At 41.2% G+C, this 22,072-nt stretch overlaps 1 protein-coding gene across 1 annotated transcript in view; it reads left to right on the top strand.

Annotated features, from left to right (window-relative positions):
* The first annotated feature begins 9,623 nt into the window (after positions 1–9,623).
* Positions 9,624–22,072, top strand: part of SNX6 (sorting nexin 6) — a 62,301-nt gene continuing 49,852 nt past the window's right edge. Inside the window, exons 1-2 of the mRNA XM_045067637.1 lie at positions 9,624–9,902; positions 10,058–10,105. Coding sequence (XP_044923572.1) covers positions 9,654–9,902; positions 10,058–10,105 — 297 coding nt within the window. The 5' untranslated portion in view covers positions 9,624–9,653. The remainder of the gene's footprint in view (positions 9,903–10,057; positions 10,106–22,072) is intronic.

The raw sequence follows: 22,072 nt of genomic DNA, 5'->3' as shown, positions 1-22,072 counted from the left end.
AGATCATGACCTAAGCTGAGATCACAACCTGAGCCTAAACCAAGAGTATAGCATTCAACTGATTGAGCCATCTAGGTGCCCCTCCCCTCCTAAAATTCTTAAGCAGAGGAATCTGATTGGCCCAGCCAGCTTGAGTCAGCTGCCCTCCTCTGGTCCAATTAGTTGTAACATAGGTTTACTGTCCATGATGGAAACAGGGCTTTGGGGGACCCACTTATCAGGAGTGGGACAGGGTAGTTCTAAGAAAATGATAACAGTATCATTATAACAAACATCTCAGCTTTTGCCTTATGTCTGATACTCTTTTATGCGCTGTATATGGATTATTTTAAACCTCCTTGAACCCTTTGAGATTGAGTTACATGTTATTTATTATCCTCATTTTGAAGAAAGAGAAAACTTGGGGCGCCTAGGTCGCTCAGTCGATTGAGTCTCTGACTTGATTTCAGTTCAGTTCTTATGGTCATGAAATTGAGCCCCACATTGGACTTTGCGCTGAGCAGGGAGTCTGCTTGAGATTCTCTCTCTTCCTCTCCCTCTGCCGCTCCTGTTCCTGCTCTCTCTCAAATAAGTAAAAATTTTTTTTCTAAAAGAGGGGGGCACCTGGGTGCCCCAGTGGTTAAGCCTCTGCCTTCAGCTCAGGTCATGGTCTCGGGGTCCAGGGATCAAGTCCTGCATCGGGCTCTCTGCTCAGCAGGGAGCCTGCTTCTCACTCTCTCTGCCTGCCTCTCTGCCTACTTGTGATCTCTCTCTCTGTCAAATAAATAAAATCTCTTTTTTAAATTTTTTAAAATTAAAAAAAAAAAGGAGAAACCAAAGAACAAAACTGTTTAGGAAAATGTCAAGACTCCACAATAGTTAAATGGCAAAGCTCAGATTGCCATTCAGGATGTCTAACTCCAGACACTATGTTATTGTTGCCATATTACGTATGAAGACACTGGCAGAGAGAGAAATGGCTCGCCCACAGTTACAAGTCACAAGGCCAGTATCTGAACATAGGAGATGATCCCCAGAGCCATCCTTTCTTAACCATTACAGATGAGGAAGGAGTGGTGATGGAGGCAACTCTTGGACCAATTTTGAAGGATGAATAGGATTGGAAGAGGCTAAGATGAGAAGTCAGTTTAGGCAGTGAGAACAGAGAAGGACCTTATACCACCTACCCATACTGAAATCTGGGAAGCTCCCACTTCTAGACCAGACTAACCTTCGAGTCTTTTCACTATAGTGGGTAGGAAAATTCAACACCACAAATCAAAGGGTTTCCTAGACCTGCCATTTTATTCTTCATGGAACACAATGACCAAATATTGTTTACACCCACTCCTGAATTGGAAAGCTTCATGTTTCTGGAACTCTTGGACCCAGTTATGTCTGAGCAACAGCACCAAAGGGACAAACAAAAGGGGGTGCCCAGGGCCTATGGCTGATCTCCATGGGGTGTTTTTAGGCCTTTTGTTCTGGGAGCTGGAATTGTTTCCTGATCCCTATACATTTCCTTTCTTGAGACTCCTATGGTAGAGGTTGCAGCCCCCTCCCAGGCTTGCTGGGACTTAACCTCATTAATCTTTGCTGGACAATGGTTCTTGCCCAGCTACCCTTTGATCTTAAACAAGGGGATAAGCTACTCCTAGAAAGATTAAAGCAGTAGGGTGAGAGAGCAGGTTTTCCAAACAAGGCATGGGGTTTGTATACATAACTCATTCTCCTTTATGCAAACATACAGATATCTTTTCAGAAAAGAATGCTGTGACCTTTTGAAATATCTTCTTTAAAACTGTGTGTAAACTCCTAAGAAATAAATTCCCTGAAGTTACTTCATTCTTTTTTTTAAATTGAGATATAATTCACATACTACAACCTGCCCTCTTTCAAAGTATACTATTCAAGGACACCTGGGTGACCAGTCAATTAAGTGTCTGCCTTTGGCTCAGGTCATGATCCCAAGGTCTTGGGATCGAGCCCCACATCGGGCTCCTTGCTCAGCGGGGAGTCTGCTTCTCCCTCTCCCTCTGCCTGCTGCTTCTCCTGCTTGTGCTCTCTCTCTCTGTAAAATAAATAAATATATTTTAAAAAGTAACCATCATAACTATCCAATTCCAGAACATTTTCAACACTGTAAAAAGAAACCACATACCCAGTAGCAGTCACTATTTCTCCCCCAACCCTGCCCAGCCCCTGGCAATTGCTATTTACTTTCAGAGATGTATGTGTGTAAAGAGATAATTTCTTCAACTTCTTCTGAACTTTGTCCTTAAAAACACATCAGGTAAGATCTGGCAGAGCACTTTTTTTTTTTTTTTTAAAGATTTTATTTATTTAGGGACGCCTCGGTGGCTCAGTTGGTTGAGCGGCTGCCTTCGGCTTGAGTCATGATCCCAGTGTCCTGGGATAGAGTTCCACTTCAGGCTCCTTGCTCTGGGGGGAGCCTGCTTCTCCCTCTGCCTCTACCTGCTACTCTGCCTGCCCGACTGCGTGCAGGCTCTCTTCTCTCTCTTTGTCTGACAAATAAATTAAAAACAAATTTTTTTATTTACTTATTTGACAGAGAGACACCAAGAGAGGGAACACAAACAAGCAGGGGGAGTAGGAGAGGAAGAAGCAGGCTTCCCACTAAGCAGGGAGGCCAGTGTGGGGCTCAATCCCAGGACCCTGGGATCATGACCTGAGCCAAAGGGAGATGCTTAACGACTGAGCCACCCAGGTGCCCTAGCAGAACACATTTGTAACAAATGCTTTACAAAGCATGTTTATAGTGGCACTGGTCTGGCTCAGCTGGAAGAGCATAAGACTCTTGAGCTCAGAGTCTTGAGTCTGAGCCCCATGTTGGGGATAGAGATTACTTAAATAAAATTAAAAAAAAAAAAAAAAAAGACAAACCATAAATGACTCTTAATCTCACAAAACAAACTGAGGGTTCCTGGGGGGAGGGGGGTGGGGAGAGAGGGGTGGGGTTATGGACATTGGGGAGGGTATATGCTATGGTGAGTGCTGTGAAGTGTGTAAACCTGGCGATTCACAGACCTGTACCCCTGGTGATAAAAACACATAATATGTTTATTTTAAAATAAATAAATAAATAATTTTTAAAAAGAATTTAAAAAAAATTTTTTTTAAAAAAAGCATGTTTATAGAAACCTGTTAATAGTCCCATGGAACTCTTTTTGAAAATTGCCATACCTCACTCAATGTTGCACATAAGAGTACTCAGTCCAGAGGCACTGGGTACCATCAGGTTATGGTCTTAAGATCGTAAGACTGAGCCCTGGATTAGGCTCAGCACTCAGGCTCAGCAGAGTCGCCTTGAGATTCTCTCTCTCTCTCCCTCTGCCCCTTCCCTGACTCATGCTTTCTCTCTCTTGCTCTCAAACAAATAAATCTTTAAAAAAAAACAAAAAGAGAGAGAGCGAGAGAGTGCTCAATTCAACCACCAAACTGAAATTTCATCAAGGAAACTTCATCTGGTATTGAAAAAATTTATACGCCATCTATGTCAGCAGAATGAATGTAAATTGTCAACATTAAGGTTAATTATCTGTTCATCAACCAAAAGAATGAAAGGACCCAGCTCTAAAAGTTAATGTGATATGACTCTGACTAAGAGAAGACATGGGATTTCTCAGCTCCTGAATTCAATCTTTAAAAGATGAAAACATATAGCATTGATATCAGTGTGAGTAGAGGGAGTATCCAAAAATGATTTGAAGTTGCTGAGTTTTGCTTTTTGGATTAATCACTTTTTCAGGAGACATCTTGGGTCAACGTTCTTTGCAACAAGGATTTCTAAAAATATCCAGGTTCCAGGACTCCTGGGCGGCTCAGTGGGTTAAAGCCTCTGCCTTCGGCTCAGGTCATGATCCCAGGGTCCTGGAATCAAGCCCGGCATCGGACTCTCTGCTCAGCAGGGAGCCTGCTTCCTCCTCTCTCTGACTGCCTCTCTACCTACTTGTAATCTCTGTCTGTCAAATAAATAAATAAAATCTTAAAAAAAAAAAAATCCCAGGTTCCAAAATAAGAAGTGAAAATGTTTCTCACACACACACACACACACACACACACACACGGACATGAAAGAAAAAGGGTGAAAAATCCCTAGAGTAGTAGAATATCTTATGTGAGGGAAGTGTAGCTTTTGTTCTGAAGGCAGAAATTCTTAACTAGAAAAAAAAAAAAAAGCAAGAAATGCTTAACTAGAGAAACAATGGGTTATGTGTGGCATAGCATCCAACAATTTAGTTAACTCTTTTAAAATTTTTTCAAATTAATTTTATTTCAAAAATTGTTCGGAAGATTTGCACTCTTTGTTTCTGCTTTCTCTGTAGGACCCGAATCCTCAAGTGAAATAATGGAATATAACAAAAGATGAAAGAAAATATGTCTAAACATACATTTCCCTTCTCCTAAAGCATTTCACATCTGGGAATAGAGGGGTAGGAAACCTTAAATTATTTTAATACCATTTTAATTTTTCTAACTACTTATGAGTGTCATGTGTTGGGCACCTCCCTGTATTTCTTGCAGGTTTCTGTCTCCTCCCTCCCCTGCAGCTCTGTGATGGAGGAATGAGGGTTTCAAATCATCAATATTGAAATACGACTTAGAAATGATTTAACATAATATATATGCTGCTTTTGTTCTAGGCATGGAGCAACACTAAACTGTCCTCTATGTCTCTGTCCTTATCAACTCATGTTTAAATCAAAAGAGGGCATCTGGGTGGCTCAGTCATTAAGCATCTGCCTTTAGCTCAGGTCATGATCCCAGGGTCCTGGGATCAAGCCCCACATCAGCCTCCCTGCTCAGGGGGAAGCCTGCCTCTCCCTCTCCCACTCCCCCTGCTTGTGTTCCCCCTCTATCTTAAATAAATAAATAAAATCTTTAAAAATAAAATAAAATAGGCAAAAGAAAATGTGCTAGACTTCAGTGTAATGGTCTTTGGCTTCTAAAAGGAATTCTTCCAAATAGAATTAGAGGTATGAACATTAATCAATAAATCCGCATGTGCCTTGGGGTCAGGGTTCTGTAGAGATGATGTCACTTTTTCTCTTGGTCCTCAGGCACTATGGTCAAGATTATTTCAGCTGGTCCACGACTGGTACTGATTCCCAGGGCTGAATCCCAGGAAAGTGGGAGTTGATTGTGTTTCTCTAAGAGTAATTTTCATCTCTGGAACATTCACTTTTCCACCTTCATTTTCCTGAGACATGACTCTTTATTTTTTGATCTTCTATATACGGTATCTGTATTGTTTGTTTGCTTATTGATTTATTTAAATAAAGTGTGGTTTATGAACCACAGCTCCCAGTTGGCCATGCAATCACAAGGGTAAACAACCAATACACTTACAACCATTCTGTACCCATGCAACCATTCTGTTTTTCACTTTCAGTACAGAATTCAATGAATACATGAGATATTCAACCCTTATTGTACAATAAGCTTTGTGTTAGATGCTTTTTGCCCAACTGTAGCTAATATAAGTGTTCTGAGCATGTTTAAGGTGGGGTAGGCTAAGCTACGATGTTGAATAGGTTAAGTGTATTACATGAAATTTCAATTATGGTATTTGCAGTTTATGATGGTTTTATCAGGTTGTAACACCATCATAAAGTGAGGAAGATCTGTACTATGCCCAGAGACTCCTTATTTTTTGTTGTGAGATCACACATTTCTGTACTGCTCAGTTTATTCGAATTGATGTTTTCTGTTACTTGCAGGTAAACACACCCTGACTGATATAACTGGAAAAAACAGGGTTCAGCAATCTTTCTGTAGAGAATTTTGTTGTAATATAACTCCCAGGGAGAAGGGAAGAATTAGGACCCAAAGGTTGTCCAAAACAAGAAATGGTCTAGAATTCGAGGAAATGAGTTGATAAAAATACATTTTGGTGAAACTTTCTTTGATGAGAACATGATAAAAGGCATTAAACAGTTTTTTTCTAAATCTAATTAAATAATCATCATTTCAGTTTTTTTAAGTTTTTCTTCTAGAAAAAAAGTCGGTTTTTGTTTGATAAAAATGTTCAAAGCAAATATATTTTTTTATTTTCCCAAAATTTAAAAGTGACTTGTTTATTATTCTCTAAAAGTTTACTTTTCTCTAAAATCTTCCAGTACGTTTGTTTTTGAAACACTATTTAGTATCTACTCCAAACTATAATATTTTATTTTTAAGTAACTAAATCTATGAAATAATCAGATTGTGAGTGGCGCCTGGGTGGCTCGGTGCGTTTGGCTCAGGTCATAATCCCACGAGCCCCGAATCGGGCTCTCTATTGGGCGGGGAGCCTGCTTTCTCCTCTCTCTCTCTGCCTGCCTCTCTGCCTACTTGTGATCTCTGTCTCTCAAATAAATAAATAAAGTCTTTAAAAAAAAATCAGATTGTGATTCAACACAATATGCTTGTGAAATTTATATAGAAGCAGGTAATTTCACAAAAATCTATTAAAACAAGATGAAAAATTGATTATTTGGCTAAAAGTACTAGGGAAGGAGCTCCTGGCGGGGGAGGGCACAGTCAGTTAAGCAACTAACTCTTGGTTTTAGCTCGGGTCATGACTCAGTCAGGGTTCTGGGATCGAACCCCATTTCAGACTCCACGCTTGGTGTGGGGCTTTCTTGGGATTTTCTCTCCCTCTCTCTCTGCCCCTCCCCCTCATGCTGTGTGTATGTGTGTGTGTGTGTGTGTGTGTCTCTCTCTCTCTCTCTAAAATAAATAAATAACTCTTTAAAAAATAATACTAGAGAAGTGGTTCAGTTTTAATATCTTCTCAATTTATTCTGTAAGTAGCAGAAAAATCTGTTGTGTGAGCTAATTTTAATCTCTTTTCCTTTGATATTCCTTAAACTCTGCAACTGCCTTTTTTTCTTTTTAAAGATTTTATTTATTTATTTGACAGACAGAGCTCAAAGGTAGGCAGAGAGGCAGGCAGAGAGAGAGAAGGAAGCAGGCTCCCCGCAGAGTAGAGAGCCTGATGTGGGGCTCAATCCCAGGACCCTGGAATCATGACCTGAGCGGAAGGCAGAGGCTTAACCCACTGAGCCACCCAGGCACCCCTCTGATAGTTGTTAGTATCTGTTACTGATAATTCCTTCTTATCATTTACAAAGTATAGTTGGAGACCTTTACCTAAATAGATAGGCTCAGGTATTAATGAATAACTTTATTATTTCAAGGTTGGGTTCTCTACTCATGTGAATTTTCAGTCACTGATTTTTTTTTTAAAGATTTTATTTATTTATTTGACAGAGAGAGACACAATGAGAGAGGGAACACAAGCAGGGGGAGTGGGAAAGGGAGAAGCAGGCTTTCCACAGAGCAGGGAGCCCGAAGTGGGGCTCAATCCCAGGACCTGAGCCAAAGGCAGACGCTTAATGACTGAGCCATCCAGGCGCCCTCAGCCATTGATTTTCTTTTAAGATTTTATGTATTTATTTGACAGAGAGAGATCACAAGTAGACAGAGAGGCAGGCAGAGAGAGAGGGGGAAGCAGGCTCCCCGCCGAGCAGAAAGCCGAATGCAAGGCTTGATCCAAGACTCTGAGACCATGACCCGAGCCAAAGGCAGAGGCTTAACTTACTGAGCCGCCCAGGTGCCCCATCAGCCATTGATTTTAACTGCAGTAATTATTAAATGTCTCTGTTGATAATGTTATTTGGCTACTCTTTTTTTTTTTTAAGATTTTATTTATTTATTTCACAGACAGAGATCACAAGTAGGCAGAGAGAGAGAAAGGGAAGCAGGCTCCCCACTGAGCAGAGAGCCTGATGTGGGGCTCAATCCTAGGACCCGGGATCATGACCTGAGACGAAGGCAGAGGCTTTAACCGGCTAAGCCACCCAGGCGCCCATTGGCTACTCATATTTTAAATCTTGCTTTTAACTAGTGATTTCTAAGTTTAACATTTGATAATTTGAGTGTTTCTGTACAATGTTTCCGGTCTTGGCTTGAGTCTTGAAACCCTTGGTTAATGATCAGAGACATTTAGGTGGTCCTAGGTGACACTTCTCAATCTTTGTCCATAGGACACACTTACCCTCCTATCAGCTGTATGCAAATCCCTTTCTTTAACTGTAGCTCCATTCTCTCTTCATCTAGGAAGCAGAGCTCTACAGGCATTACCTTCAATCCAAAAACAAAATAGGAAATATTGGTACTTTTCACCAACAACAAATTACTAGAACATTCCTCCTGACACTTCATCACACTATACTGACACCGCATGATGCCTCATGACTCCCAGTGGAAAAAAACACTCCTCCAGTAGTTACTACAATGCACTGGAAAACAAGAAACAAAAGACAAAAAATAAAGCCACGCCCCACCCAAGTGGAGAATAACCCTTGTTTGGGCAGTAACTTAATTTCTCTATGCCTCAGTTCTCCTTACATACAAAATGAAAGCTACAAGAAGTTCTCAAGAAATTATTAATAGTTTAACATTATTTTTGTAAGAGCTTCAATTCAACAAGATAGGACAAAGGGCCGGGCAGAATAGGGAGAGAGTCAAGTGTGGAGTCCTTAAATGCTAGGCGGAGGAGTTGGACCTTAATGTAATAAAAATGTGTAAAGATCATGGACAGGGTTAGCAGCCTTATCATTGATGTCTGTGTCTTAGGAGGAAAACTGGAGGGGCACCTGAGTGGCTCAGTCGGTTAAGCATCTGCCTTCAGCTCAGGTCATGGCTCCTGGGATGGAGCCCCACCATTGGGCTCTCTACTCAGCGGGGAGCCTGTTTCTCTCTCTGCTTGCTGCTCTGCCTGCTTGTGCTCCTCTCTCTCTCTCTGTGTCAAATAAAATCTTAGGAAGAAAGAAAGAAAGGAAGGAAGGAAGGAAGAAAGAAAGAAAGAAAGAAAGAGAAAGAACGAACCACTGGTGGCAAGATGTAGAACGGAGAGAGATGAAAATAAGAAAAGTTAAGAGAGTATTGCAAGGGTTCAGGCAGATACTGAGGGTAATTGCTGTGGATGGGAGGAGAGGGAGGATTGGGACTAATTTAAGAGATGAGACAATAAATTACAGATGCAACAGAATCTGTTACTAAATGGAGTGAGGAGTGAGGGAGAAGGAAGGATTTGAATAGGACTTGGAGGTTTCTGGTCTGAAAAGTGGAAGCATGTCGATACCATTAAGTGACTGGAAGCACAAGGATGGCATGTACATTTGCCCGTGTGTCCGCGTGTGTAAAAGGTGACATGGGGCAAAGGTTAAGGAATGATTTTGTCCCGTCCTTTAAATTGCCTGTGGACACCCATGTGGTGCTGTCCGGCCGGACAGTTAAGAGTAGGTCTGGAGGCGCTCGTTCATAAAAAGGAAAGAAATGCTCTTGTAACGGGAACAGCTCACTTTTATAGTTCTTAACCATTAGCACCCTAAACCCTGAGGTTATTACCTCACCAACCGTAAAAGCTTGATTACAGCTCACTGTGCGAAGGCCCTTAGTTCCCACAATTTCTATAGGCAAAATATTGTGATTAATTATTGTGTGGCATAATACAAAGACTAGGCGATTTATTTGGCTTCCGGAGGACGCTCGTTTGTTTTTTTTTTTTCCGCTGCAGCCCTAAGGGAAAGGAAACTGGACAGCTCCCCAGGTGGCATTCGGCCCCTTCCGGGTCAGAGCCGGCCAGTCGCGACCTGCCCGCAGCCATGTGGGTCTGGGCCTACGGGCCCTTTCCGACTGGGGTGCTCCAACCTCGGGCGGAGGGCCCTGCTTTCCCCCTTCCCACAGCTTACTGCCCCCGGCCCCCCGCGCCAGGGCGGGGCGGGGCAGGCTGCTCCGAGACCCCGCCTCCTCCTACCGCCACCAGCCCCGCCTCTCCCGCTGCTGCCGGCTCCCTCCGGCCCCGCGGTGCGGTGCGCGCGTGCGCTGGCCCTCGCCTCGGAGCAGCCATGATGGTGGGTGTTCCAGCGGCGCCGAGCCCCGGGCGCGCGGTGGGGGCGGCGGGCGCGGGGCGGGCGCGGGGGCCGCGCCGGCCTAGCACTAATGTCTCCCTTTGTGTCTCCCCAACTCCATCTTTTCCCCTGGTGCGCCGGGTCCGGCGACCCCGCAGGAAGGCCTGGACGACGGCCCCGACTTCCTCTCGGAGGAGGACCGCGGAGTAAGTTCTGCCTTCTTCTCGCTCACGGGACCCTTTCGCCCCCGCCTTGGCCCCTGGGTGTGGTACCAGGAAGGGTCCCCAGTCGCGCGGCACCTTCTCTCCGGCGTCCTCCTTTCGGTTTCCTCGCTGCACCGCGCCCCGCCCTCTTGCAGCCGTTCCTCCCTCGGGGGCGCTCGGTTCTGATTTCCTGGGGACCCACAGCAGCTTTCCTGTCCCCCGCCCCGCCTCAGACCCTCCCTTGGACCTCCTCCCCCGCCCGGCTTGGGGCGCAGGTGGGAAGTGGAAGTGGAGGTCGGAGCTGGATCCTTACCCCCCAGCCCCCGACGCTTTGAGGGGCTATGAAAACCCATTCTCAGACCTTTGTGGTGGCACCCTCAGTTTTCTCCCGTTGTGGACGTCGAACCCGCTGCCTCCCACTTTTCTCACCTTCTAAAACAGAGTACAGGCTTTTTGTAAATTACCCGTTTGCAAGGAATTTTACGGTTGCCGAACCTTAACTCTTCTTCAGTATCGTACCAGATTTTGCAAAGTGCTGGAAGCTCATGGTGCCTTCACGTTTCTTAATATCCAAAAACATACATTTTTTTTTGCGGAGTTCCCGCGGTGGTGGTTTGAGGCCAGTTGCCTGCCACTTAAGAAAAGGCCTCCAGGCTCTAATTCCTCCCTCCTGTTGTCTCCCCTCTTTTGCCTTGTCTGAAGCTGGGGGAGGGGGGTACGTTGTACAAGTAAGCGCTTGAAAAATATTGATATATGGTGATTGCAGCTCAGCAAGGTTCCTCGGGTCCATCACATTTAACAGCCTGCACTTCAGTTTCCCATTTTGCCTTTACTTATTCATGTTCGGTAATGTGAAAGACACATCAGTTAGTCGATTTTTGGCAGGTGACAAAATATTCTTGTAGGATATTACTGTTTTTTAAATAAAAGATGAGGTAGTTAGTATTAACTGGCGAAGTTTTCAGATGGTAAGAAGGATAACGGGGCTGCCTACTTTTATAAATGATGTTTTAATAAATTTCTCAGTTTACACAAAAGCATCATTTAGAATTTGGTGTGTGAAAGCATCATATAGGATTTCTGATTATTTCTAAAAAGTTTAGTTTCTAGTGAGTTTTAAAAAACTGTAGATGTGTATCTATATGTTCTGGCATAAGACAGTAGCATTAGATGGTCACTTAAAATTACATTTTGGTGGTATTTATTTTGATATGAAAAGCAGAGTATTTTCTAGTTAATATTTGCTTTCATTGCCTTACGCCTTTGGTAAGATTTGTTTATAAAACTTGAAGCACATAATGTAATATATTTAAAAACTTTTTTCATGTATAACAAAATTAGAGGGAAAGAGAGACAAAGAGCGTGCCTTACCAGAAGGAAATGAAAAAACGTTACCATGAATTACAAAGCATTTAGGTTGTCATGGTTAATATGTATATATGTCCAGTTCTTCCTTATTTCTTGTCTTGTGGAAATGGGTGAATCATAGTAATAATTATAGGTGGGCACTGTGTTAAGTACTGTATAAGCATTATTTCATTATATTCTCTCATCATCCTTATGAAACTTTTAGTATTCGCCTTTTACAGATAAGAAATCTGAACCTTGGGGAAACTTAAGTAAGCGGTGTAAGGTCACACAGCCAATGAGGGGGAGAGGTGGACTTTAAACTAAACCATGTTTCTGATACCAGGGCCAGTATAAGTATTTCTCAAAGTGACCTTGAAACATTTGCTTCAGAATCACCTGGGGTGTTTGGAAAATAAAACAAGTTTCTGGGCCCTGCCCTAGTAAATCAGAATCTCATGAAGTAGGGAGGACAGATTAATACTTCTTTTTTTAAATCCTGTGTAATTGTCATTTACTACTTTTTCAACAAGCACCCAAGAAGATTCTTTTGTGCACTGAAGTTTGATTACAACTTCATAGTTACTCTGCTGTTTCATCATTCAGGAACAAATATCTGGCCTGTTTAAATTTCCTTATATTGTGTTTGCTCTGATAGAAATAGATTGCCATAATTAGAACTTTTAGACATTGTACTTTTATTTTAGGTTATTGTGTTCAGCCTTTTAAGAAACTTTTGAGAGAGAAAAAGCATGAAGTGCATGTATGAATAGGAAATTTTTTTTAAAAGATTATTTATTTATTTTTTTGATGGGATCACAAGTAGAGAAGCAGGCAGACAGAGAAAGGGGGGAAACAGGCTGGAGCCCTATGCAGGACTCTATCCCAGGACCCTGAGATCATGACTCAAGCCGAAGGCTGAGGCTTTAACCCACTGAGCCACCCAGGCGCCCCTCAATAGAAATTTTTATATAAGTCACAGACTCAAAAATAATGTAAGCATTCCTACAGAGCAACAAGTAAGCAAAATTAAAGTTAATACTTATAAATACATTCTTAAGCAGCCTTAAATTTTCATCATGATTTTTGGATCAGAAGAGAATCTTACTGCCTTAAAAAAAATACTGAATTGTGAAAACTTAAAAAGCAGGCTTTAAGAAATACACAATATTGAAAATTACTGGCCACTCTTCAGCCATACCTCTACATAATAGGCCATTTTTCTCCAAAATGAAGGACAGTAACATATTATTTAGTAAACAAATGAGCCCTTTGAACTGGACACAGTTTGCTCAGATGTGCTTGTTAAATAAAAGCAGTAAGTGCCAACACATTGTTGGCAGAATTTGCTTAGCATTTGCTTTTAATTGTAAATAATATGTTTACTGTTTTTAGAATTACTTCAGGTGGAGTAACTACCCCTCTTCTGGATTCCTAGCCTTCCTCCTCCCTCTTTATCTCTCATCTTTGTTATATTATCATTTTCCAGTCACGCAGGCAAGAAACTTCTGAATCCTGTCCTTCATCTCCATATCAGAATAGTCACTGAGGCTAGTTAATTTCTTTTTTTTTTTTTTTTAAGGTTTATTTGTCACAGAAAGTGCACAAGCAGGGGGAGCGGCAGGCAGAGGGATAGGCAGGCTACCCGCTGAGCAGGGAGCCTGATGCCTTGGGATCATGACCTGAGCCGAGGGCAGACACTTAACTGACCCAGGTGTCCCCAAGGCCAGTTAATTTCATCTCAAAAATGTTTAGCCCATCTTTAATGAGTAAGGGCCCCCTTAATGTCCTTGCTATTTGTTACCTGTCATTAGTCTCTGTATCCTTTCTGTCTACCTTCCAGTCCAGCTTGCCATTAAAGTTTCCTGACTTTAAATGATTAAATCATATAACCACACTAGTCAAAAGCATTTACCTGGACCCAGTGCTTCTTGCAGTAAGGTTCAAACTCCTTGGGCTAGCATTAAACACCGTTCATGACATTTTCAGGCTGGCTTCATTTCTCAGTATTTCTGTCACACTAGACATATTCTAGTCTGCTTGTCATTGCCAGGGTACTTTAATGTCTGCTTTATCCATGCCTATTAATGTGGCAGAATGTTGTTGTTTTTTTTCTCACCTTTTTTTTTTTCCACTTGAAATTTGATTTATCTTTGAAGACTTGGCCACATGTTGGCATTTTCTTTGGTACCTGCACAGCATTTAGTTTGAGCATATTCCACATTTATTGATACTTAAGATAAAAATGTGACATCGATTATGTTGGCAGAGGATAAGAAGATGAATGTTGGCAAAGGAAAAAGAGAAAGTTCCTGCCTTAAGACCATCACAGTGTAGTGGCAGACTTATGATAAAGTGCCGTAGAAGTACAAAGGAGGGAGTGTTTGCTTTTGGGAGAAGGGACGTGAAGCCATAATGATAACTGCATACTGACTTAGCATTTACTGTGGTCCAGGTACTTTCCATATACTCACTCAATTCTCAAATCCCTGTTTAGTAGCTGCTACTTTCTAGTTTGGAAAGGAGATCTGAGGTTCAGAGAGATTAAATAACTTGCCCAAGGTTGTAACAGCCAATATGAGCTGAAGTCAGACTCAGGCGGTCTAGCTCCAGGTCTGGCACTCTTTTAACTGCTGTGCTGTTACCTAAATGAGCTAAGCCTTAAATATTGACCAGGAATTTTGTAGGCTCTCATGGAAGGGGAAGGCTTGCCAGCAGAGTGGGTAGCCTGGGTAGGTAATTCGGTTCCACCTGGAGCACTTGTTCTCACAGGAAGCAAGGGTAGATAATGGATAGTATAGATCAAGTGTAAATTGCATAATAATTAAGATTCCAGGCAGTGGGAAGTCCTTGGGGATTTTAAGCTGCGAAAGACCTATACCTAGATGAAAATAGCACTGTAGATTACTCTGATGTAGAGGTTGATTCTTTCTTCCACAAAGCAGAGAAGCCAGTTAACAGGCTGTTGTAATAGTCCAGATGAAAAATGATGAAGGTATAATTAAATCAGAAGGGAGGATGAAGGAAGGGACATAGCAAAGAGATGCTTAGGAGGTAGAATTGGTGGGGTATAGTGACTGTAGAAGTACATGGGCTGGGCAGAGGAGAAGGAGAAAATGAGGAATGCAGGGTAAAAGAACTGAGGTAGATAAAATGTTTGGTTTCATATATGTCGGATTTGAAGTACCTATAAGGTATCTTTCTTCCACAAAGCAGAGAAGCCAGTTAACAGGCTGTTGTAATAGTCCAGATGAAAAATGATGAAGGTATAATTAAATCAGAAGGGAGGATGAAGGAAGGGACATAGCAAAGAGATGCTATGTCCCTTTCCTGAAAAGGTGAGGATTGTGTCTTTTCACTGCTCTATCCCTAGCTCCTAGGACAGTGGTTTTGCACATTGAAGGCACTCTGGTTTTTTTGTTTGTTTGTTTAAGATTTTATTTATTTATTTGACGGAGAGAGTGATCACAAGTAGGCAGAGAGGCAGACAGAGAGAGGGGGAAGCAGGCTCCCTGCTGAGCAGAGAGCCCGATGTGGGGCTTGATTCCAGGACCCTGGGATCATGACCTGAGCTGAAGGCAGAGGCTTTAACCCACTGAGCCACACAGGCGCCCTGGCACTCCATTGTTTAATAAGCGAGTACTTGTAGTCAGATATGTCTAGTTGGTACTGCGAAAGTATGATTGGGAATTTAAGAGGTTTGAATTGATGATAAATACTTAGGAGTTACAGTCGAGAATGGCTGAGATTGCCCAGTTTAGATAGCACCTGTGGAAACCAACATTTAAGGATTATAGGGAAGAACAGATCAATTGACAGGGCTGAAAGAAGTAGGAGGGATATGAGAGAAGTCCCCAGAAGTTGAGAAAGTTTAAAGGAATTAAAATGATCACTAAGGCAAAAATACTGCAGAGAGGACAAGAAGAGTAAAAAGTTATTGGATTTAAAAATTAGTGTGTGAAGGATTTGTGAAACAGAGTCTAACCTTAACTAGAAGAGCAGTGTATGAGCAGGTCCTAAAGCAGACAGCAAAGTTAAATGCTTGGGTGAACAGATGGACACTACTTATGAAAAAGTGGAAAAGATGATGAGGTTAGATTTTTTTTTTGTAAGAGAGTTTATTTTTTATTTTTTATTTTTTTTAAAGATTTTATTTATTTATCAGAGAGAGAGAGGGGCAGAGAGCGAGCACAGGCAGGCAGAATGGCAGGCAGAAGCAGAGGGAGAAGCAGGCTCCCTGCTGAGCAAGAAGCCTGATGTGGGACTCAATCCCAGGACGCTGGGATCATGACCTGAGCCGAAGGCAGCTGCTTAACCAACTGAGCCACCCAGGCGTCCCTGTAAGAGAGTTTATTGATAGGTCTGAGGGAAAACAGCTGCTAGTGTTGTTTCTTTGGGATGTGGGAAACCAGGTCACTTGTTGAGAGAGGGGTGGAAATTTAGAGGGTTGAAGTAGAAGTTGAGAGTAGTTGCTGAAGGGAATCAGAAGGGGAGCTGAGCAGGTCTATTCAAGAGTGCTGAGTGGTATTAAGAGCCGATGCAAATCGAAGACCATTAATTTTGTAGTAGACCAGTATAAACAATTGTGACTTTTCTGTAGCCTTACCAGCAGCTCAGAAAGCAAAGGCGATTGTTGAATTGCTCCTGAGTGTGGGAATTTGTAAGCCAGTTATGGCAAAAAGAGCAATGAGAGTTGACAGGACCAGTAAGAAAGATAGTGGAGTGACGTATCATGCAGTAGTGTGGAAGAGGAGAGAAGCAGAGAGGGTAACACACTGCAGACGCATAGAAGGTCACAGACTGGGAGATACTGATAAGGTTAAATTGTGCACAGGGTACAGTCTGTGAGGAAGAAGAATGGGAAGTACTTCTTTTGGTTTTATTACATAGTTGATTGTCTCCCTCACTACCAGTTTCTTGAAGGCATAGCTTTTTGTTCACCTTATGTGCTCCACAGTACCCGAGATAGCTGTTTGAAATATATTAAAATGAGGTGAAAAATTGATTGTTTGGTTAAAAGTACTAGGGAAGGGGTTTCTAGGTGGCACAGTTGGTTAAGCATCCGGCTCTTGGTTCTGGTCATGATCTCAGAGTCCTGAGATCCAGCCCCCGTTGGGCTCCACACTTGGTGAGGTGTCTGCCCTACCCCTCACTCATGCTCTCTCCCTCTCTCAGATAAGTGGATAAATCTTTTTTTTTTTTTTTTAAGTTTATTAAAGGGACGCTTTGGGGGCTCAGTCAGTTAAGCAATTGCCTTTGGCTCAGGTCTTAATCCCAGGGTCCTGGGATTGAGTCTCACATCAGACTCCTTGCTCAGTGGGGAACCTGCTTGTGCTCTCTCTTGGGTGCCTGCACGTGCTCTCTCTTGGGTGCCTGCACGTGCTCTCTTTCTCTCCCTGATAGATAGATAGATAGATAGATAGATAGATAAAATGGTAAAATCTCTTTAAAAGTTTATTAAATAAATGCATATTAGTATATTGTCTATAGAGTAAAGTGTTATATTTGTTCTACCAGTAGTATTAACTGTGACTTGGAGGGAATACAGGCGTGAACACCGTTAGTACTACTCTAGTAATAACCTAGTAATGTTTTATTGTGTCTGGAACGGTATGTGAGAGGAAATCTGGTTGCAAATGCCAGTTACTGCTTTCTCTAGCTACACTCAGCAGCTCAAAGTGTAAAAGCAGAGAGTTGATGGTTGGGTTAATAACAGTTATGGGAATTTGCAAGCTGGGTATGGCAAAAGAGCAGTGGGAGTGTGACACCAGAAAGGCTTTGGATGGGGCTCCTGGAGGGTTCAAGGCAGCCTGACTTTTTATTTCAGGTCAGGTCATGTTCTGAGGGTCCTAAGATCCAGCCCTGCCTTGTGCCCTGCACTCAGTGGGGAGTCTACTTCTCTTCCTTTCCCTCTGCCCCCTTGTGCGCATATGCTCGCTCTCTCTAAAGTAAATTAATACATCTTAATAAAAAAATTTTTAAAAAGGCGTTGGAGTGACATATCATGTAACCCTAGTAATGTTTTGTTGTTTCTGGTATATGAGAGGAAATCTGGTTTCACACACCAGTGTCCAGAAAATGTATATATAATCAACCATGGATTTGACTGCTCAGTATAAGGCATAAAATAATAATAGAAATGATGTTTTACAGGACTTTCAAAATCATATCTGGGCTAGGAGTTAAACAGATTTAAAATTTGGCCTGAATTAGTGAGACTAATGGAATTTACTTCTGTCTGTCTCAGAGGTTTTCCATTGATTGTACTATAATTACATTTTCTTAGCCCAGTTATGTTTACCAACCTTTCTTTCTACTTTCCATTCAACATGTAGCTATTGAAGTCTGCCACTGGGAATATAGCAATGAACAAAACAAAAATCTGTGTCCTCACAAAATTGGCATTCTAGTTAGGGAGGACTATTAAAAAAATAAAATATAGGGGCGCCTGGGTGGCTCAGTGGGTTAAAGCCTCTGCCTTTGGCTCAGGTCATGATCCCAGGGTCCTGGGATTGAGCCCCACATCAGGTTCTCTGCTCAGCAGGGAGCCTGCTCCCCCCTCTCTGTGCCTGCCTCTCTGCCTACTTGTGATCTCTGTCAAATAAATAAATAAAATCTTTAAAAATATATATAGAGAGAGTAGATGGTAAACAAGTGATATAAAAAAAAAAGGAGGAAGTAGAAGGGAGTTGAGCTATAGTCTGACAGGAAAGGCCTTCCTGAGAAGGTGACGTTTTGGTAAATACTTGAAGGAAATGAAGGAATGATTCCTGCAGATAGATATTTGGTGGCAGAATATTCCAGGTAGAGGTAACAGTAAGTGCAAAGACTCCTGAGGTGGCAGCACGCCCCAATATTAAAGGAACGACAAGGAAGACATGTGGCAGGTTTACAGTGAGCCAGAGGAATAGTAGATTAGCCTGAGAGATGATGTCAGATAGAGATTTTGTATTGCCTGGGAGACCCCTATAAGGACTTTGGCTTTTCTCCAAGTGGGGACCCCTTAGGTTTTGAGCAGAGGAATGATGTTTATGTTTAATGTTTAATGGGATCTTCTGGTAGCTCTGTAAGGAATAGAATAAAGTAAGGGGTAGAAGCAAGACACCAGTTGGGAGGCTGTTGCAATAGTTATTTTCATTTTCTTCATCCATCCACTCATGTGTCTACATTTGCTTTTCTGGCAAAAGATGGAACTAATTTTTTAGGAATGTCCTAGGGTACATACTTTATAGTAAATGAGTCAGTATAGTAAATTAGTAGTGAATGTCTTCTTTACTAAATAAGTATTTATGGAAAATTAATCAAAAGGGCATTGTCTTTAAATTATCTTTCTTATTTTATTTTTTAGATTTTATTGAGAGAGCACAAAGGGAGGGCAGTGCAGAGGGACAAGCAGACTCCCTGCTTGGCAGCTCATTGTGGAGCCCATCACTGACACTCAATCCCAGGACTCTGGGATCATGACCTGAGCCAAAGTCAGATGCTTAACCAACTAGGCGCCCCTAAATTATCTTTCTAATGATATATATTTATGTTGTTTAATCTGTTTTCCCTGCCAAGTCTTTCTCTTGGCCTTGACACAGTGTTTAAAGAATTAAACCAGTGAATGTCATCTAATGAGAATTTCCTCACACCGACCTCACTAATTTCAGACAGTTAATTAAATGTTGATGAATCACAAGTTGTTTGCTTTCATTTTCCCTTAATAAAAACTCTCTAATATTAACTTTAGAGAAAGAAGAAAATACGCCTGAAAAATCCTGTGTGCATTTTATGTAATTATAAATTTATAATATTATACTTTATAATATAATACTTTATAAATTTATAATATAATACTTTATCAAATCTGTGTATCACCAAGAAAAAAAGTATTTCCAGTTAAACTGAAATTTGTTTTCAGTTGCAAGGCATTCCTGTTTCAAGTGTTAAAATGCGTAAAATACGCATCTAGAATTGATAAAATACAGCAGATTAGCTTTCAGTGGAAATTTTGTGTTTATGTGGGGGATGATTTCATTTTGTTGGCTGGCTTTTCCATTATACATCTTAGTTATTAGAAAACAGAACTTTAAAAAAAAAAATCCTAATGTGTGTGAAGCAAATCTTATTGCCAAACAAAATAATTCCTTTATATGTCCTTTTCTCTGTAATCTCAGGAAATGGAAAAAAAAAATTGAGGTATGAAGTGTATATCATACTGACTGTAGAAAAATGCAATATCAGGATGAACACTTCAGCTGATATTTTGAATTTACTATGAAATATAAATTAAAGGAGTCACAGTCTCACCATCAGCATTTTGCTATGACTGCCTTTATGATTCAGGCACTTTTCCTGAGATCAATTCTAGAACATAGCTGCTAAAAGAATGAAAAAGACAAATGATAGATCGGATTAATGGCCATAAAGGCAATATGTGAATGGCTACCAGCTTTAATAACACATATAAAAGATAAAGATAATTTACAGAAGAGGTGGAAAGCAAAGAAGTAGAAACGTCAAAGGAAGGAACTCCTGGAGATAATTGTGGTTATGATCACAGGGATATTTGTGCTCACTCACGCCCTCTCTCTCTCTCTGACAAGTAAATCTTTAAAAAAAAAAAGGTGAAATGTCATTGACTAGGTGAGATTCCCAAAATAAGTCCCGGGTTTAACTACAGTATTTGAAGTAAGCTAGGTAGTTAATTAGACTTTAAATAATTTTGTATCTTTGCTGCTAAGACTTCATTTTTATCTTGTAGTGTGTTTGATTTTTTTAAATAAGACTCCAAAGTAGCCAAACATTTTAGAATGTATATTTGTTTAAAGGGAAGAAAAATTGATGAAATTTAAGAATTATAAATAGAATTAATGATAAGTATTGTAAAGTAGAGGGGCATCTGGCTGGCTCAGTGGGTGGAGCATATGACTTAATCTCTGGGTTGTGGGTTTCAGCCCTACATTGGGTATAGAGTTTATTTAGTTATTTTTTTTTTTTAAAGAATTATAAGTAGAGAAGTCTTCTAATAGACACGTAAATGAAAGCACTAAATTTACAACATATTTAATTCTTTGAACATAATAAAGCTTGTAGAGTAAAATATGAATTTAATGCATATCACAGGCAGTAGTTGAGTATTTATGTTACCATTTTTCTTAGCGCTTTACATATGTAGTATCTTTAATTGTATTTAATAGTTTCACAGTTTATTCCTGTATTAAGCAGTAGAATTTTTAGCCAATATTTTTTTTAATTATTTTTCTTGTTCTAAAAGGTAGATACTTGGTGCCTGGGTGGCTCAGTCAGTTAAGCATCTGCCTTTGGCTCAGGTCATTGCCCTGGAGTCTTGGGATCAAGCCCTGCATCAGGCTCCCTGCTCAGCGGGAAGTCTGTTTCTCCCTCTCCCCTTTACCCCGCTTTCATGCTCTCTCTCTCTGTCTCACAAATCGATAAATAAAATCTTTGGGAAAAAAAAAAAGAAAAAAGAAAAGGAGGGGCACATGGGTGGCTCAGTCAGTTAAGCGGCTGCCTTTCACTTGGGTCGTGATCCCAGACTCCTGGAATCAACCCCCAGTTTGGGCTCCCTGCTCTGTGGAAAGCATGCCTCTCCCTCTCCCACTTTCCTGCTTGTGTTTCCTTTCTCGCTGTGTCTCTCTCTGTCAAATAAATAAAATCTTTTAAAAGAAAAAAGGTAGATACTTTCCTTACTTTTAGAGCACTTGAACTTTAATGGACCATCTTCTCAGAAGATAGTTAATTTTATGGTTTGGTTTTTTGTTGTTTTTTTTTTCCTTTTTTTTTTTTTAAGATTTATTTATTTATTTATTTGACAGAGAGAGAGAGAGAGAGATCACAAGTAGGCAGAGAGGCAGGCAGAGAGAGAGGAAGGGAAGCAGTCTCCCTGCTGAGCAGAGAGCCGATGTGGGACTCGATCCCAGGACCCTGAGATCATGACCTGAACCGAAGGCAGAGGCTTAACCCACTGAGCTACCCAGGCGCCCCTTGTTTTTTTTTTCCAAACAAAAGGTCTCACGTATTTATTATTGAACCAACCAACTGGTGCAGAAGCATAGTAACAGAAGAATCCTTTCCCTGATAAAACATGTCTATTGCTCAGGTAGTAGTGATGTTACAGAGTGGTAGGATATGAATTTGTGACCATGCAGCATAGATATGTGTGCCATCCCATGTGCCGTTGCTTATAGACTAGCTTGGTTCTTCTCCAGTGCCTCTTGAAGATGTACTTAATTTTGTTACCAGTTTTCATCTGAATCCACTGGGGAATGGGACAGTTCTGCTTTTGTTTCTTTGCCAGAAATTGCTTGATGGGCCTTGTGAGAAGATCCAAATCAGAGTATTAATGTGCAGAGATGGGATTCAAACCCAGGCTATCCAAGTTCCTAGGTTAGGGTGACTTCTAGACTTTCTGCGGTAGTCCATCGTGAGGAATAGTTAACCACACATACCATGATGGCAGAGAGTAAGTTAGAGAAAAAATAGTTTACTTTTTGAGTGAAATTAAAATGAATCATGGTTAGCACATCGACTCATACAAAGTATAGTTGAATGGTATAGAATGAAAATTGATTAAGATAATAACATAGCCAGGGCACCTGGGTGGCTCAGTCATTAAGTGTC

Source organism: Mustela putorius, unplaced genomic scaffold, assembly GCF_011764305.1.
Source record: "Mustela putorius furo isolate JIRA1106 unplaced genomic scaffold, ASM1176430v1.1 tig00003898_pilon_pilon_pilon, whole genome shotgun sequence".
NCBI classification, from domain to species: domain Eukaryota; kingdom Metazoa; phylum Chordata; class Mammalia; order Carnivora; family Mustelidae; genus Mustela; species Mustela putorius.
This window is presented reverse-complemented; position numbering and strand designations above follow the sequence as displayed.